The sequence below is a fragment of the Neopelma chrysocephalum genome, unplaced genomic scaffold (genome assembly GCF_003984885.1).
Source record: "Neopelma chrysocephalum unplaced genomic scaffold, ASM398488v2 Primary Assembly neopelma1_76, whole genome shotgun sequence".
Lineage (NCBI taxonomy): Eukaryota > Metazoa > Chordata > Aves > Passeriformes > Pipridae > Neopelma > Neopelma chrysocephalum.
The window spans coordinates 4,114,870-4,133,977 of NW_020897737.1; the positions used below are offsets into that span (position 1 = coordinate 4,114,870).

Below are 19,108 nucleotides of genomic sequence, written 5' to 3' on the forward strand. Positions count from 1 at the left end.
TTCATTCACTCTTCAATTTATAGAGCCCAAATATTTCATTTTTTCTATAGATACTGCAGAATTTGTCAAGAGTCTAAGTCACTCCTTTTGTACTCTGGTCCGTATCATGAGGAATTTACTGTCCAGTTCTAGGAATCTGTTTTTCTCGGAAGAGGTGTTATCCCTTGCTGTGGTTCCTACTTAGGAGATAAATAATTCTGAAGATACTACATTTTGTTTTTACTGTGTATTGATTTTTTTTTTCCCACACTTGATATACTGCTCCCTAGTTGAAAATGCAGGACATACATATCGATACATATCATATGTAACTTATCATACTTATACACTTGTATTGACTATAGAAATAACTGACTAAATTTTTCAAATACCTAACTTTCAAGCTGTAGGGAAGTATTATTCATGTGTAACTGTTATTAAGGTGATGTCTTCTAAATGAAGAATCAAAGTATAAAACAAAAAAAATCTTAACTTTAAATTTATTTTAGAGCTAGAACCTTTTTTTTCTCCTTTATTTTCTTCAGTTATTTCAGTGTATTTTGTTTGTCAAATTGAAGTTAATATCTGTCTTTCAGTACTTTATATTTAAAAGAATGAATATAAATATGGGGAAGAGAAGTTCCATGAAATTATTTTAAAAATCCAACTTTATGCAAGAATCACATTTTAATAACTATGAAAAAACTGCTTTTTCAGAAAGCCCACTGGCTTTTAAATAAGCATCATGACAAAGTAGGAGAATAGTTAAGTGATTTTTATTGATTTTCATTATACAGGTCCTAATACTGGGTGTCAAATCGTTCTAAGTTGTCTATTGACATCCTCTGTTTGCTTGTAGTGATGCTTAATATTTGTAGTATTTCATTTGACAGTGAAATCAAAGAATTTCAAGTGATTACTCTGATCACTTGCTATTTGATAGAAAACATCCATAACAGAATTATTCCACTTGTTGCTGGCAGGATGTCTGGAATGTAAATATCTTCTGAATGTTGAAAATAAAAAATAATTTCATTATGCTCAAAGTCAGTGAAAACCTAGTATTCAGAAAATTGTCCTTTAAATAGTGGTTTCTCAAGGTTAAATATCTATGTGGATCTCCTGTGTCACTTGTGCCTTACAGGACAGATCTTTTCTTAAATGGCTCTGTAACTCAGGGTCATGAGTCCTCCCAACGTGAGAAGGATGTGGACCTGTAGCAGCGAGTCCAGAGGAGGCCACGAAGATGATCAGAGGGCTGGAGCACCTCTTCTATGAGGACAGGCTGAAAGGATTGGGGCTGTTCAGCCTGGAGAAGAAACGGCTCCAGGGAGACATTACAGACCTTCCAGTACCAAAAAGGGGTTATAGGAAAGCTGGAACTTTTGACAAAGGCTGTCATGATAGGCCAAGGGGGAATGGCTTAAACTGAAAGAGGTTAGGTTTAGTTTAGATGTTAGGAAGAAATTCTTTGGTGAAAGGCTTGTGAGGCATTGGAATAGGTTGTCCAGAGAAGCTATGGATGCTCCATCCCTGGGAAGTGTTCAAGGACAGCTTAAATGGGGCTTCCAGCAACCTGGTCTAGTGGAAGGTGTCCCTGCCCACGGCAGAGGGATTGACATTAGATGCTCTTTAAGGCCTCTCTCAACTTAAAACATACTTTGATTCTGTGACTCCTCCATTAAAATTTAAAGGATTTAGGCAGAGTATTCTCTTAAACTTCCCTGAAAATTCCATCCTTAATCTTCTCTAAAAGCCCATCTAAAATATTTCAATGTAAACAAAGAACCAAAAACACCTACCTCATTTGGGTGTTTCAGAATTTGGACTGTAGTGCAGTACTCGTGTTTCTATCCATATATAATTCAAGAGTATGTTTTGCCTCAAGGTAGTTATTCTTTTAACCAACTGAAAGTGCAGGAAACTGTATTATTGTTTATATGAATTATTACTGTCCCCAGTAGTCTTTCTGGTTGTGTCAGTAATAAATCAGTAGAGAAAATACTCCAAGCAGAAAACAGGGAGGTATAGACTCAGAATGGTGTAGGATTCTTGATTAACAGGCTGCTTTTGTGTAATAGTTTCTTTATTTTGGAGGCATATTTGCATATACTTTGAATAAATATGGATTGAATACAAGTTTGATATGACAACTGATAGACTTGTGGATTCCCAAAGCTTGTGTTTGTTGGCTAAAACTCTTCAGAACTAATGTACATATCAGTGATGGAAAAAATAGTTGAGTATGGTCAGTTACTGATCTGTTGCTGATCTGGAGCTGGTTTGTTTAATGTATTTAACACCTATAAGTTACCCTTGAAATTGGATTTTTTGAAATATTGTAGTAGATAACACCTCGCTTTTATACAGCAAGTTTCTTACCATGGAAGCTCCAGCGCACCAAGCCAAGTCCAGAGAATTGAGTTGCAGGAACTCTTTTTGTATTTATGCTACAAAAACTTTTTGCTAAAATGCCTCTGAAACACGACAGATACATTTACAAGATAATACTTTGCTTTATTGGAAGGGTATACACCTAAAGAAGGGTATGATATCTCTCTAGATACTTATCCTAACCTAATCCTTCCTTAGAAAAAGTAAGGAACAGATTTTTAAGATTCACCATACAATTAGTGAGGAGAGTTTGACTTCCACAGAATATCTTAGGGTTTGTTGGGAGCTGGTAAATTCCAGTTCATAGGAAATACTGAACTTGGGGTGCATATGAATCTCTGGAGTGTATGCATCCAAAATGGAGTTTGCAGTAGATATCTTCTTATTTGGGGGGGGGGAAGCCAAACCAAAACACCTATAAGCAGAAAAATGATGTTGTAAAAATTTCAGTTTATTCTTTTTTTTTTCTGCACTGTTTAGCAGACTAGTTCTGATCCAGCTAGATTTTTGTGAACACAGGTATTACATTTAAGGCCTCATTAGTTTGACTTTGAGGGAGATGGTATTTCTGAAGCGACTCAGTGGAGAAATGGACTGGAATAGTATAAGGGAGGGGACAGCAGTGTCAGTCCAAGCTTTTGACATTAGATGTTTGACATCTTATACAACTTCCACTAACAACATCTTTTATTTAAAACAGTATTTTTATTTTCTTATGATGCTTGACTTGAACAACAAAACAGTGCAGCAAAATCATAAAAGTTCAAAAGAAATAAGCTTTTTGCTCAGCTTTCTTCTGTTGCTGTCATGCATGTGCTTTTATGGAAGAGGAGATAGAGTAACAGCTCCCAAATCATGCTTTTAATCCTTTCTGAATCCTTGAGTGTCCTTTGTTTATAATGATTTGGTAAATGTGAACACGAATATTTAATTTTTAAGGTGGGTGGGATTTACATCTAAAAGCTTTCTTGGTCTATCCAGAAATGTTAATGGAAGTCTTTATGGAAGTAACCTAGTTCTTTAGGGCTGTCCTGAACTCTCTGTAGTTTGTCAGGATATGAGGTCCATACTTTTTTGCAAATGTGGTCTGTCCCCCAAATACCCTCTCAAAATTTCGGTATAACTCCTTATCCTTTTTTTACAATCTCCATAAGTATTGTATAGTACTGATAAAGAAATTAAATTGTCATGATCCCCTCAAAGGGAAAAATATTTTTGTCAACTTGCAGTTCCCTTTAACATGGAATTTGTGTTGAGATTATATGATGTTATTTATGTTATCTTTTATACGTAGATGTACAGATAAACACAAGTATATTATTTTATATCCCATATGTCAGGGAAGCGTGATACTTCAGAAAGGAAATATGTGAGGGAACACGACCTTTTTTTCCCCAGGGGAACAAATGCTGAATGCTCTTGCCCATGGAATCTGTTTTCCATTAATCCCTGGAGCTTGTCCAGAGTTGTCTGAAACACACACCACTTTGATAAGCACAGGCTCAATTTTATGTAAATAATGTGCTGTGTCAGTGTGGGCATCCAGTTGCACTTCTGTCTCTGGCAGGACAGAACAGTTAACAAGCAAGTCATTGTTGCCTCTGTGTTAGAGCAGCATAAGCTTGGCCAGCCCATGCTGCTTCATGTTTCTGCCAAACTTTATATAATTTTCCTTTGTTCATTCCACATTAAATTTTCACACTTAATCACGTCTGTGTCAGTCCAGTGGAATTAGTTCAGTTGCAGCAGAAAACCACTCTGTGCTGCCTTCCAGCAGCTACCTGTCCCCTAGATGAGCTAAACTATGTGAGCTTTTCTACTTTAATTTCAAGTCAACCTACTTGTCCTAGCTGAAAGCATTAAACCTGATTGACTATGCCCCAAAATAGAAAGGGAACACTGGCAGGATCACTTGTAAGTCACAAATGGTTGTGAAAACTGCTCCTCACTGCCTCTGGCTTTGTGAGTGGCTCATCTGGTCCTGTGACCTGGGCACTGACATCCCACGTTCAGTGTGCTCTTTGATCTGTGCTCCAGAGCACCTGATCCCAACCCTCTGCTGCAGTTATGGTGCACTACAGTACTTGAAGAACATATACTGGGCATGGTGAACCTCCTCTGTGGGATTAGTGGAGCTGTGTAACAGCCAAACACTGAGAAGTTTGGGTTGCTGTACAAGTCCTTTCAGGAAGTCCTTTCAAGAAGAAACTGGTGCAATAGGAGATGCCTATCATCTCATATGACTGAGATGTAGGTTCATTTGCTATACACTAGATTTTGGTCTTGCTCACCTGATGGCATTTGCTGTGTCCTACAACTCACTCAAAATCAGATTTTATTTTTTTTCTGTCCTGGCAGTACCCCAGAATGGACAACTCTGCTGTCACTGAACCCTGGTGGTTTACTCATGTGATTGTATGAACATATATAAATAACATTCAACAGACTATTGAGTTGTTAGATTATTTTTCTTTGGGGAAATAAAAAGTTCTTTTGTAATTGATGATACAGACTGTTCTGTACAGCTGCAGTTTGGGAATACACACCTGGGCTGACTTCAAGGCACCAATGTATCTTTTGAAGGCATTGTAATTGTAGTAAGAATTCCACTGCAGATATAAATTGACTTTTTCTGTAAATGTCATTGGTGGGCCTTCATAGTGTCACTGCTGGTGATAGCCACATTATTGAGTCTACAGCCAAATCAAGTACTCTGATAAAACTATACTTAGGACTATACTCCTGAGGATGTATCTGGTAAAAACTGCTGCAGTATTCTGTGGAGCATTCCTGTGACCTAGTTGTTAAACTCATCTTTCTGCACAGAACATACTGAGAGATGATGCATTTTGCATTTTAATTTATTTTTTTAGAGTTGTTTTCTGTTTTGCTTTTTTTTTGCCCACCTGGTAGTGTTTCTATAGAAAAAAAAGTCCTCTAAGCAGTGCTGTAAATGGTATTAATATTTTCAACAGAAATATTGAAAGACAATATGTTGTCAAAATATGTTTGCATATATTCCTGATAAAAAATATTTTCATATTCTTATAGTAATTGCTACTGACTGTTAATCTTGGCACAAATTATATTTGCTGGCAATTTAAATTAAAATGTTAGCAGTATGTTCTTGGTGAGAGTACTATAAATTCTGCAGTTAAAATGATTATTTCACAATATATGATTAGAGCATATTTTTTATGCCCAGGTAGCAGATAATAAGTAGAATTGGAGTTTTCTATTGTTAACATTGTTTATGTCTGTAGAACAGAATACAGATTATGCTACTCTATTTGTCTCATATGAACAGGTTAAAAGGCTTGCTGTTAGTGCAAGTTCAAATACATGTATTTGGAAGGAAAGCAGATATTATTCTGCTGCTAATAATTTCCTTTTAACTGAGGTTGCTGAAAATTGAAGTACATTGTATAGAAAGAGATTAAAGGTAAGGAGGGGTTTCTTCAAAGCAAATCAACACAATTGATAGCACAGTTGTGCACACCCAGGACCACGTATGAGTTAGGATGGAAGAATTTTGAATACCCCTGTGCTTTGTGCAGGTAGCAACTGTGTAAATGACACAGCTGATCTTCAGGTTCCAGCTTGATCTTCTGTTGCATAATCCCTTGTCTTATTGTGATGAAATTAAGAGGTAATTGTGAGGAAGTGTAAGACGGTGATAGTTGTTGTAAAAATAGATCAAAACAGTAAGAAAAGCAAATTAATGCTGTGTTACGTGGGAGGAAAAAATAAAGCAGGGAAATTCTATTGTTTGAGTAGATGTACTCTGGATTTGTAAATTTGTGTTTGAAAAAACCTAATTACTGGCTTAAAACAACTCAGTGGCTTGAATGCAGTACATAGTTTATGGCTGATTATTTTAATAGCAGTAAAATGGAACAAAAAAGAAAAGATCTCTCACGACTTAATAATTACTGCTCTATTATGACAATTTCTTTTAGCTTCCTATCCCTGTTCTTCCTTTAGCTAAGTGATGCTACGTAAGTTTGCAGCTCAGTTAAAGGCTTTTTTTGGATTTGGATTTGTTTTTTTCAGTTTGCTTTGTCATTAGTGACCTTAAGGATTTTTTTAATAATTTCTTTGTGCACATGTTAATTTCTTTTCACTATATGAATCCAGTCTCAAGAAACATGTCTTTCAAGGGTAGCAGGACTGTTTAGCTGCAGGGCAGCTGGGGATCTCAAGTAGTTTATTTATACACTAAAAAGAGGGAGGTCAGAGGGACTGTCAGAATTACTGACTCACTGGAATCATTCTAAAATACTAAGTTGTGACAATGTAAATCTAATCCGAAATTAAATTATTTATGTATGTGTGTATGCGTGCATGTCTACATGTATTTATTATTTTAATTCCAGGACAAGCGTTTGGGGAATCTAAATATGAGACTATGCAATGCACACACACATGGCTCAAATTCCCATTGTGTGGTGGGTTAATACTGCAGGGTCGCTCCTGAGGAGCACCTTCTTTATGCCATGTGAAATATGGAGAACTTGGCTGTTCCTCTACCCTAAGGAAGGGTGGGGTCACCTACATCCATAGTGCAGCTTAATCTATGAGAAACCAGGGTGCAATCCAGTCAGCCTAAATCCCACCTGAGCCTTCAGCTTGTACGACCAACTCTCTGTGCCTCCTTAGGCATTTATCGGCACTTGAGTTTTCTTAGCACTCATCTGTGGCCACCCAAGGGTGCTCAAATGTCTCGTCTTTGGCCATGGAGGTGTGTCCTTTGCTAGGAGCCCTGCTCAAATTAATAGGCGCCCAGTCTCTCCATATATTCCCTGAAAGCTCCTGATAGTGAGGCCAATGAGGACTCTGCTGGCAGCACCTTTGTTCATAGCAGTTTAATGTCTGTGCCCTTGCTGAAGAAGGGGTAGGGCTTGCTCATCACAATGTGGCTCTCAGACCCTGTTCTCTGCATTAGGTGTGTAATTTGTTATGCATTTATATTACAGAAAAGTGGTCACTGAGAATTGGGACCAGAACCCTCATATCCCTGACCCACATGCAAGGACCAAGTGGTTTCTTGTCTGTTGTATGACTGGGGTTTGTACTTGCCTGGTGCCATCAGCACAGCGCTGTGCCTTCAGGGAAAGCCTTTAGCCTGAAATTACACACATCTTGATGCTTGAGACACCACCTAGCATTTGAAAGACTTTAGTCCCTCTGAGGAAAATAATGTTGAGATCCCTTTTTCTGCAAGTGGACGGAAGGTTGAATGAAGACCTTCCAAATTGCCAGTACCTCTCTGTTCTGGTTATCTGTACTCCTGGTTGAAGAGACAGATGCCTTATAGACACCATGCTGGAGACAGGCAGTCACTGCAGGTACCCCGGTGAAGGAGAATGCTTCGAATTTCAGAGGTACTCCAAAACTGAGTGAAATGAAATCAACCCTGTTTTTTAGGGCCACACCTTGAAATAGGGAAATAAGATACTTCTTCCTCAAAAATTGTACCTAATAATTGATCTTTATGTCTGTAAAATAGGATATAATCAAACCCATAAAGTTGGAGTCTTTGCAGTTCCAACAAACACGCTCATTTATTTGTTCTAGGATCTTACTAACAATGACTCAAAAGCAAAACAGTAAATTAGCTCTGAGGTGAAGGTTGTTTCTGTCAGTACAAAGTGAATGGTAAGCGTTGTTATTAAAGAGTGTCCAAGCTTCAGTACAGAATGGATTCTGAGATCCTGGACAAATCAAATTTCAGTTCCCCATTGGACAATACAGATGCTGGTCTCCTTTACCAAGGTGCTCTGTAGTCATGTTACTAACATTGTGAAATTTGTTGAATTATGATGGTACTGAGCTGTGCAAATAACTAAAAGGAGCAATCTAGTAAAATCAGTCAGAAGTTATGCTCTGAATCAGGTACGTTTTCTGACAGGGAAATGTGTTTAGGGCACCTTAATGAGAGGCAGTAATTTCTGCACTCAACTCTCAGTTTGGATCCTAACTTAGTTTACTCTTGAGACAGTCTCTTAATTGTGATCTTTAGTTTACATAGCCAAAAATGAATATAAAAATCAGTTATTTCATAGTTTGATAGCAATAAGCAAATGTTTTAGTGAAACATCAGACATTTTTCAAGTAAAATATGAGATTTGCTTCAATGTACTTTACATATAAACTGTGTTGTGACTTTGGACAACGATACAGTGCGGTGCAATCAGTGACATTTTAAGGATGCACAGAACTAACTTTAGCATTGAATTAAAATTGCATTTATTTAAATAATATAGCCAAGATACTCTTTAATTAGAATTTCAGCCTATGCAATCACAATATTATTAACCTCTTCTCTTTGTGAGAAAACCATTATGCAAGTATGGATGCTATTACTGTGCTAGCTTAAGATCATGGATAAATCCCTGAAAAGGCGTCTACTACTCTCCTGAGACTGCTTCCCCTACCACATACAGATATAACTTTCATGTCCATGTTGTAAACATCCTTTTGTGATTTCCTCACACAGTAATATTTTCTGGAAACAGGAGACCTATGTCTTTCCATTAATTTTTCACCTTTTCAGGCTTCTGCAGCTGGGGGAAGGGAAGAAGATGCTTGTTACTAACATATTTGTTTCATGGTGCTGCCAGCTGATCATCCTCATTTCTGGCCAGTGTTCGTGGAAATCAATCTGTTAATTTAACAGCACGATGCTGTTAAATTTCTTGTCAGGTTCTGACATGCTTAAAAATGTGCTATGTTTGATAATTATTTGAAGTGTAATATTGGGTTATTTTTTCTTATGCACTAATTTTTTAATGAAATGCAAGATGGTGTTAGATATGGAAGTTCTTTAAAAAACACCCATTTCTTAAGGTGAATTCACTTTCCCTCCTAGAAATTGTTCATGTTTTTTTTAGCTGAAAAATGAGTAAAAGCTTGAAGCTTGAAAAGGTTGATAAGTCAAAGCACGCTGGATGCATGCAACTAATTACAGGCAACATTGAAAGAATTAGAATTTTGATTATCTCTCAAATCCACTAACTTTTTTAAATTAAACACTAGAGTGGATTTTGCATATTTCTTTAGGTAGAAAATAGCACATAGCTTTGCAGGTGTCATGGTTTTAGCAAGGCCCAAAATCCAATTCTTATTCCTAGCCCCCCACCCACATCTCAACCCCATGTGAGATGGGTTTTCCAGACAAAAACACGAGACTCAATATGGGGGGAAGGAATATATTACAAAGACTATACACGTGAATAAATACTATAATACATTACAAACAATCTTAACTCTATATCTATCTCTACCATGACAATAATATTTACAATGGGCCAAATCTCTTCTCCCTCCAAATAAAAGTCCAGGAGAGAAGAAGAAGAAAAGACCCCTTCCAGTCTGTGAGCAGCAGGTCTTCCTCTCTAGGTAGCAGGCTCTCTTCTTCTCTTCCACCAGAAACAGTTGCTGGCTCTCTGCCAGCACACACGAGGGAGGTTTTCAAGTCTCTCTCGGCCCCTGTCTCCAAACAAGGGGTCTTTCCATGGGCTGCGTAACCCCAGACACGGCCGCTACACCATGGTCATATCACGAAGCACCGGGGTCTTCGTGACGGTCTGGTATCTTTAGGGGAAATCAAGCCCCTGTGCAGAGCTCCCATGCTCTGCCTCAAAGATGGCTGCCAGCTTCTCTGAAGCTGGAGCAGGGGGGGCCAAGGTCACCCCCCACACACACACATTCCTTCGGCCGTCCTGGCTTATCTCTCAGGAGGCCATGAGCTTCCTAGCTCCTCTCAGCAGTGCATACTGCACTTTAGGACTCCTCTCAGTCCACCACCCCCTCCTCTTTCTCAGAGGGGTCTCTAGTGAGTTTGGGGGTTTTGGTTTGTCCAGTTCTTACCCTCCAAAACTCTGTTCCTGCTGCTGGCTTGGTTCTCTTGTCCTGTTGCTGCTTTTCCTTCTCCTCAGACACCTCTGTGTCTGCCTTAGCTGCATACTGGTTTGTGTTGCTCCTTTTGGTCCTTATCAGTTGGCTCTTTGCCACTGCTCTTCAGACGCTGCTGTCCCTGCTGCTCCGTCACCCACTCGCAGTGGAGAAAATTCCTTCGGCATCTCAGACACAGGTACTTAGTTCAATTCTGAGTCCCTGCAGCCCCCCAACCGGGGGCTGGGGGGGGGCAAAGTCCCCAGGGGCCCTAAGCCCCTGCTTCGTGGCTTCTACAACATGGCCACCTCTTCTTCTCACAAGTACCACTGCTTCTCTTCTAGTCTCCAGAGATATGTTTATATTTTGCAGGAGCACTGATTGGTCAAGCCCCAAGGGTCACCACCCCCTGGGGGTTACCACTTTCTTAGTTTCAGGGGGAAAACCTGGTTCAAACCACTACAGCAGGTTATATTTAGCAGGAATATTTTTTTTTTCCTTAAAAGTGTAAAGACGTTAGTACTTTTCCCTTCTACAAATCTGCAAGTCAGGTAAAAATTACAGTAACAGGAGAAAAAATAACAGTTTTCTTTTCATGGAAGCAGAAAGCTTTCATTAATTTTCATGGGAGTCTGATGACCTGTTGAACAGGAATACTCCTGTAAAACTATGGACTCTGTTCTGTTTACCATTTGACTGTTATTCCACCCTCTGTATGATGTCATCTCAATGTGTATCAAATTTTCACGCTGCTTTTAAGTAATGCAACTGTTCCATAGTTTTTTGGGGATACAAGTCCAAGATTTTTCAGACTGTAGGTTATTTTGTAGCATCCTAAAAACACTTGGTTTAGGTCCATCCAATTGTATTTGAGCTGTTTGCGTGTTAATATTTTACAGAGCTCCTCTCTGGATGATAACATACAGCAGCACTCAGGAATGAGCACAGGAGTTTGGGAATACTGCCATGACCTTGGCTGTGTGAAAAAAAGATTCAATGAATGGTCATGCTTCATTCAGAAAAAGGGAAGATTACTACCAGTTTTCTAAGCTTGTCATAAAGAGGGGAATAGATTCGTCTGGGGAAAAAAGTAATTATTTAAGAACAACTTTTAATTATTTAAAATGCTACAGTTCTTGGCAGTTTAGAATGGGAATTCAAAATAAAAGTTTAATTTCAAGCTGTTGTAATATTATCATCCAGATGTGCTTGCCTAAGCCAAAGAAACTTTGGGGTTTTGTAAAATATATCTTAACTTTCTCAGAGGCCTCTTCTTTTCCTGGGTGGTGGATGGGAGACCTCAGATAGCACCCTCTGCTAAAGCTTTCTGTGATTTTGGGTAATGGGTGCTTGGCAGGGAAGATGAGTAGGATGTGCCAGATCTGGGTGCAGCTGCACAGGGCTCCTGTGTGCCTCTCTTGTCCTGCTGAAGCAACCTGGGTGGCCCTGAGTATCTCTGGAGCACTCTGGTGAGGCTTCCCAGCATGGCCACAGTCTCTGGGCGTGTAGTGGTAGATGAATGAGAAATTTGGAGGTGGCCTGATGCTGTAGGCACCCTGTCTACAGGCTTGGTTCTCTTCTCACAGGGTATTGCCCTCCCCTTTTGGACGGTGGTGTCCCTGCCCATGCCACCCCCGGCGGCCCTGTTTATCTGGCCTTGGGCTGTCAGTCCTTGGATGACACAGATGTGGGCTACCCCTTCTACCCCTCTTTTCTGTGGCAGTAAACTACTCCAGCAAAGGTGCTGTAGCCTCCTTGGCAAAACCAGCTCAGCACAACCCCTCAGGGCACCCGTGGGCCGCCCTCAGTGCCCTCGTCCTTCCCTGTGCTTGGCCGAGAGCTGCACTGGCAATGAGCAGTGATCCAGGCACTGGGCAGCAAAACCCAATGCTGGGCTTAGGCTGCCACCAAAGACACCTCTTCTGACTGCTGCTTCTAGATGACACTGGTTTAAAAATGCCAATTGATTTTGAAGCAAACAACAGTAACTTCCTTGGTCTTTAAAAATGGACACTTGGTCAGCATAGTGCACTCTTTTAGAAATTAATTGCTCAGGTTATTTTCAATAAAGTTGTCTCTTAATACAGTCCTTTTACATATCTATTGAATTGGCAAACCAGTAATGAAACTTTCTTATTACTGTCCCTTTTTGCAGTATTTAAAATGAAATTGCACTTAAAAGGAAGTGTAGATTACATATCACTAAAGTGAATTTCTGAAAAACAGTTTTCAGTTCCACATATAGTCACTACCTTTTCCTCTTTTCAACCTGACCCCCTCAAATAAAATTACTTCTGTTTTGTCTGTGTCAATATGAATTTCGATAGGAATTGAACTATGTTGGAACTGAAAAGCATGACTCCTATGTGGACATTGATTTCCTTCAATTTATTGTTGACTGCTTCTAATGTGACTTGTTCCTCTTAGACCAATTTAGTAATTTCTGTTCAAATGATAAGCCTTCAAGACCTGTCTGAATAGGCAGAAAACTTCTGTCAGGAAGCTAAGTAAAAGCTGAACTTAATTTGAAATTTATAGTAAACTCAGAATTTCCCTGTGAAAAGTTAAATTGTTTTTATTCATGAGCTGCTAAATTAAATACATCAGATTTAGTGCTTTGAAGTGATTTTTTTTCTTTAATCCCCCTAACTCTCATAGACCAGATAATCTCCCATTTATTGCAAGGTAAGGCATATTTCAAATACAAGATACAGTTTATCTCTGCAAAGTATGAAAGTACATTTAAAATAATTTTTAAAATGCTAGCATAACAAAAAAAAGCCCAATTGTATTTATATTCCTCTGGCTGTTTCAGTGAGAAACATGCAGCATCCTACCAATTTAAATTGGAAGTATTTTACATCCTGACTCCCTAATTGAGGCCAAATCAGAGGCCTCAAGGCTCTTTGTGTTGCTTTATTCAACAGACGGATTCTTCTCCAAAAATCAGTCTTCAGTTGTTACATTAGGGAATTACAGTGTGCAGTAGCTTATGTGCAGAGATACATTACATAAACTGTATTCCTTCTTTTCGGTAGCAAGTGAAACCTTGCATATGTCCACAGTGACATTATGTAACTATGGGGAATGTATTGCTTCTAAGCAGTGGTGGAAGTCTAAAAGTAAGAAAACAGTGTTGTAAATAGCAAGGTATTTTTTTAACTAAATCATGATGTTCAGACACAAAGCTTGACTCAGAGACATTTCATTTAAATACTGTAGAAACACAATGGAGACCTCACCAAGATGTAGGAATAGAGCTGGAGTTGATTGCACTAATGTTTCATTTTATTCAAAGTGTGATAGCCATATGCTTAATATATTGGACTGAAAATAAGAATTTTAGCATGCTTGGAAGTCTTCCGTAGATACTGAAAAATATTCTATAAAGATGCATGTTGTCAATACCCATTTTTTTTGCATACTGTAATATTACTGTAGAAGTACATTCTGGATATAATGAACTTTGCTGTGGTGAAAACAGGACAGGTAGGTGCACAGGAGCTGAGGAAAGAGTGATGAGGTTTGAGCCATATTTGTGATTCAGGGTGGTTGGTAAGCATTAGAGTTGGCTTAAGTCTCATGTTCATATGGCAGTACCAGTTCTTAAAATAAGTGATATTAAACAAAGTGAGGTTCTGTGTAATAGGGAATAAGTAGCAACAGCCTACTTGTAATTATCTTGCATAAGCATAGGTAACAAATATATATTTGTGTCATTGCACTATAGCAATGATAAGGACCATCTGCACTCCGTTCACATTGCCTATTTGATTTTTTCAAATGTATTGACATGACACAAAATAACCCTTTTAAGGTTAAGTTACCTTATCACTTCAGAGGTCTAGATTTTTTTTTGCTCTTCTCAGTTGGATAATTTTGTTTTTAATGTTGTTCTTGTACAAGTTGTGAAAGCGGAAAAATATTTCTAAATGTGATCCTTTATACATCAGTAAATTTAGTTGTTTGTTTGGGGGGGAGAGGGAGAAAAAAGGTAGAAAAGATGTCAAGTTCACAGAAATAATCATTTTCTGACTCTACAGGCCAAGATTTTCAAGGGATGTATGATTCCATGTATTGCCAATCTAAGTGCCAAACTTGAAAAAGCGGGGTTTTAACACCTTAAGGCATTTCACAATACATACCTAGTAATCAGGCGTTATTCAGATGTAACACTATTGTCATTGTCAGTTGTAATATTTTAATATTTCAAGTACTTTTCTCAAAAATGCAAAGTAGATTAGTCAGAAAGTTCTATCCTGCATTTATAAACAAAGAGTTGTTACTTTCCATGTTATTCAAGTTTTTAATTTTCTAATATTTCAAAATGCTGTAATTAAATTAGGAAAATTTTACTACATCAAGTAGTGACTGGACTACATTTCTGTCATTGATTTACTGTATTTGTTTCTGAATCATGAAAGAAGTACTATTTTAAAAAAGACCTTTTGTTTCTGACTTTATTTTTATAGCAGTGTGAAGAGTAGAAGATTTTCTTGAACTGTTTTGTGCTTGCATAAGCTGCTAGGAGTAGTAGTGTATGACTACATGTTGTTAGTGGACTTTAAATAGTAACCATGAAGTACCAAATGCTCAGTTTTGAAATGAACTGTCAATGCAGAAGCCAGGGCTTTTTTACTTTCTAGTTTCTAAAGTCTGTGTACCAGAGATAAGTTTGAAAACACCTTGAGATTTAATTGTGCATTTGCAGTGAAGTAACAGTAGTTTATTAATTCTAAAACCTGAAATGATGCATATACATGGTAATGCATTATAATAATTATTTTAGTTTACATGATTTTTATGCAGTAATTAAATTTTGACATTTCTAGAGTTAATTTCCTTTAATATATATATACACTCCTATAATGTTATTTTAGTAATCTTATTTAAAAAGGGAACATTACATATTGAATACTGTACCTCAATTTTATTGTAATGATTTTACTGGTTACCAGGTGGGGTGGCAGTTGAAAAATTTGGTGAATGCACTACGAGAGGATCCGAGTGGTGTTATCTTAACTTTGAAAAAGCGACCTCAGAGCATGCTTACCTCAGCACCAGCTTTACTGAAAAATATGAGATGGAAGCCCCTTGCTCTGCAGGTAATGAAGCTTAATCATAAGTCATACACCATCATTTTAACTATAGATTATCTCAATGATGCTTTATTGTGCTTCATCCTCAGCAGCATATGGATTTACTCTTGTGTACTTTGAAGAATTGTTTCTGAAATTATTTCTCTGAAGTTTGTTCTCATAGGCTTAATTGAAATTAAACCTGTTAGAACTTTTCAAAGTTAAGAAGTAATCATCCCAGTGTTCTACAGTGCAGAAAAGTAGCCCCAGATACTTTTTCTAGCCAAGGGAAAACAAGCATGCTTAACAAATGGATAAATTTTAGTTTGGTTTCCTGTGAAGATCTCAGTACAATATAACCTCAAAAAAAGAAGGGAAAAAACTGTTTGAGTTCTCAGTTTGATCACTCATGAAGTTACAGGAAAATTTATAAGGTGATTGTATTCAATAAAGCACTTGACCATCAATTTTCCTCATGTAAATAAAGTTGTATCTGTGTCAAAGTTGCCTTGCACATAAGGAGGTGTTAGCACAGGATATCGGCTGGGCACCTAATATTAGTAAGCCTGCAATATACTGAAAACAATGGAATGCTTTCATTAAAGCTTTTGTGTTTACCTCTAGGATAAAATGTCACTGTGATGGATTACTCTAGGAAATAAAAGTTGTGTTCAGACTGATGAAGTCATGTAACCAACAGATGGAACCAACAAATAATCTGTTTTTCAATTCAATTCAGATAGAATAATGTCTAGCAATTTATTTTCTTTGGGACTTTTTATTATCACAGTAAAAACTCTAATTAAAAATTAAGTACATTTCAAAGATATAAGACTTCTGCAAAGTTTGGACAGAAGGAAAATGAGATATGAAAATGCCACTGCCATTAGCTGTGGTCTTTGCCATTTAAAATATTAAGAGATACCTAGAAAGAACTAATGCCGCGAAGAACTTCTTTCAGATATGTGTGTGTATATATATATATATGTATATGCATATATATATATTTTATAATGGTTAAATGCATCATAGTCTTTAAAACTGAGTAAGTTTTAAAATAACTGAGATGTCTTGGTCTTTCAGATATAAAGAACTGACTAGACATGTGACAAAAACTTTCAACCAGAAATATCTTATTAGCGTCTGAACATAAAATTACAAATCTGTGTGCATGTTGTGAGTGCATGAATGTCCCTACTTGAAGGCTGCACTTTTATCATAGCTGTAGTGAGAATATAAATACAAATGTAAAATGCACATCATTGCCTTAAATGGGGTCCAATGCTTTCAGTCTAAATCCTGTTTGGGTGAGTTTGGTATTTCTTTGTGTGAATTGGGCCATTCTCCTGAATACTCCTTTTTGCTTTACTTTATCATTTGCCACTAAAATAATTGTGCTGAAGTCCCCACAAGAGAAGTTTCTGACAGGTACTAGGGTGTTACTCAACTGATCTAGCTTTAGATATCTACTATATGCATATCTACAAATCATTTGGGTTTCTCATTTTTTCTCCCTTTGACCAGCACACTTACATGAACAGTTACTGGTTCATTCATCTTGGCCTATTTTAGACTGATCTACCTTAGATACAGTGAATTTGACCCAGCACATGCCTCTTTCTCTGCATTTGATGGTAAAGGGAGTCTGGACAGCTAGCTTGAATGTTGTTTATCTGTATTGAATGACACTGACCCTAGACAGTGTTCTTCTATAATCTTACAGACTTGGGGAGTGGGAGGCAATGGGAGTATGTTGGGTTTGATTTGGGGTTTTTTTTGCTGATAGCATAAAGAATATTAATATTTTCAAGGCTAATATGAATACAAATAGGGATACTGTTAAACATTACAGATATAATTCTGGTAACATGATATTATTCTGATTTTATCAAACGTGACACCAGGAAAAGGCCAGAGCCTCATTCAGCACTTATGTGTGCAGTGGGCATATGTGTGTCTGTTACAATTTATGATTTTAGCATGAGAAACAATAGTTTTCTTAAGTAGGCGGAGTGTGGACAAAGCTCCAGGATGAAGTGCAGACAAACTTCAGAAGCTGCATAATGTAGAAATTTGTGTTGATTTATGGAGATCAGAGTTGAACAGATGTTAAAGTCAGCTGATGTTAAAGTTTAAATGTAGCCTAAGTGTGAAATTGGTGCCATGCAGCAAAAGCATTGGGTGCAGTGTAATTTTGTAGCTGTAAAAATATGAACAAGTTATGTTTATTTAGCAAATTTTCTGGAAAAAAAGTCTTCAGAAAAACTGTAAGTATGGCAATTGCAATTTGACCCTCTGACTGGTCTGAAATTTCTTATATTCCTGATTCATGTAAAGGGGCTATCCTTTGTTAGGAGCTTGGGAGGTAATGTGAGAGAAGAGGGGGAAAGTGATAGCAAAAAAACATAAGGGAAAGCAGCGCTTACGTCACCTTTGCAAGCAGGGGAGGTTATGACAAATCATTTTCCCATGTCAGGATGTCTTGCAATAATTGAGATCATTACAACTGTGCTGTCGTCCCGAAGTTAATTGAACCATATGTACTATTCAGCAGACACAAGCTATAAGGAATTTATGATTCAGTAATAATTCTGTTAAAGTGCAAAATATGACCAAAATATTCAAAAGATGGTAGAAGGAGATATGGGGATGAAATTCTGATAAAATGGGAAATCAGAGCAGCAAAATGACTGCTGTGGTTTTTTTGGTTCTGCAAATAGATTGAACACAGAAAAATCCTAATCATATTGCAATGAGTGAGGTGGGAAAGTGGAAGTTTGCCCTAATGTAAGGAGGCTGACACAGAAGCAGAGACTTGAGGTTTTGTATGCATCCCACCAATGAATATATTTAACAGCTGATGCCGTGGATGTAGAAGGTAAATATTTCAGTGAATTAAATTAGGAAACTCATTTACATTGAAATGTACATTGTAATGTTTTAATTGAGAACCTTCAAAACTTAATTTTAGCTTAAAGTAAATAATGTTGGGGCTTTACTGGTAAATTGCATTCTGCTTGTTTAGTCAGTAATTGTGAATGAGAACATGAAATTTGCCATTTGCAGCTAGATGACAAACTAGACTTAATATGCCTGTAAGCTGGGAAAGTGCTAGATGAGTCTTCCAGTTCAGGCAATATGCAGGTACTACCAGTGGATCAAGCAGTTTTGTGTGTGAGTGACAGGGCACCCTGGTAGTTAAATTATACACTCTGATAGCGAAATTTTTTAAGAGCTTTCTGTCCACTGTTAGTGATCTAGATTAGCCACACGCCAAACAAACATTCGTGGTCTCCATGTCTGGAAAACACTTTCAGACCATTCAGATATTAACTGCTTTTTAATTGGCATAAATACTTCTTAGAATACTCAGTTGTTTACTTTTAACAGCTCTGCTTTCAGATCACAGTGTTGCCATGAATTAGGAGTTAAGTGCAGGCTACATAGTTATTGATTAATTCTGTGTTGTTTTTTTTTCTTTTTAGCAGAAATGTGGTATATTCGTTCTTTTCACAAATATCCTTAGAATAAATATGAAAGATTAGGGAAAAGAAAGAAGAAGAATTATGCATCTTGTGTAGCAGTCCTGAACTGATATTGAATGGCTTGATGTACAATCAAATAATACAATTAGCCTATGGCTATACTATGCATCATTACATAATAAGTTTGTATTTATAAGCGCATTAATTCCAGCTCTAGGGTCAATCATTACAGAAATAAAAAACTCCTTTCCCCCCCCTCCCCTTGTGTCCTGATTA

The 19,108-nt window shown here is 37.5% G+C and overlaps 1 protein-coding gene across 6 annotated transcripts in view; it reads left to right on the plus strand.

The window, feature by feature from the left end:
* The window catches only part of CNKSR2 (connector enhancer of kinase suppressor of Ras 2), a 209,964-nt gene that overhangs the window by 100,669 nt on the left and 90,187 nt on the right, over nucleotides 1-19,108 (plus strand). For 3 of the 6 annotated variants that reach the window (XM_027689124.1, XM_027689119.1, XM_027689120.1), the window contains exon 9: nucleotides 15,228-15,374. The exons of the other annotated variants lie outside the window; for them this stretch is intronic. In XM_027689124.1, coding sequence (XP_027544925.1) covers nucleotides 15,228-15,374 — 147 coding nt within the window. The remainder of the gene's footprint in view (nucleotides 1-15,227; nucleotides 15,375-19,108) is intronic. 6 annotated transcript variants of the gene reach the window in all.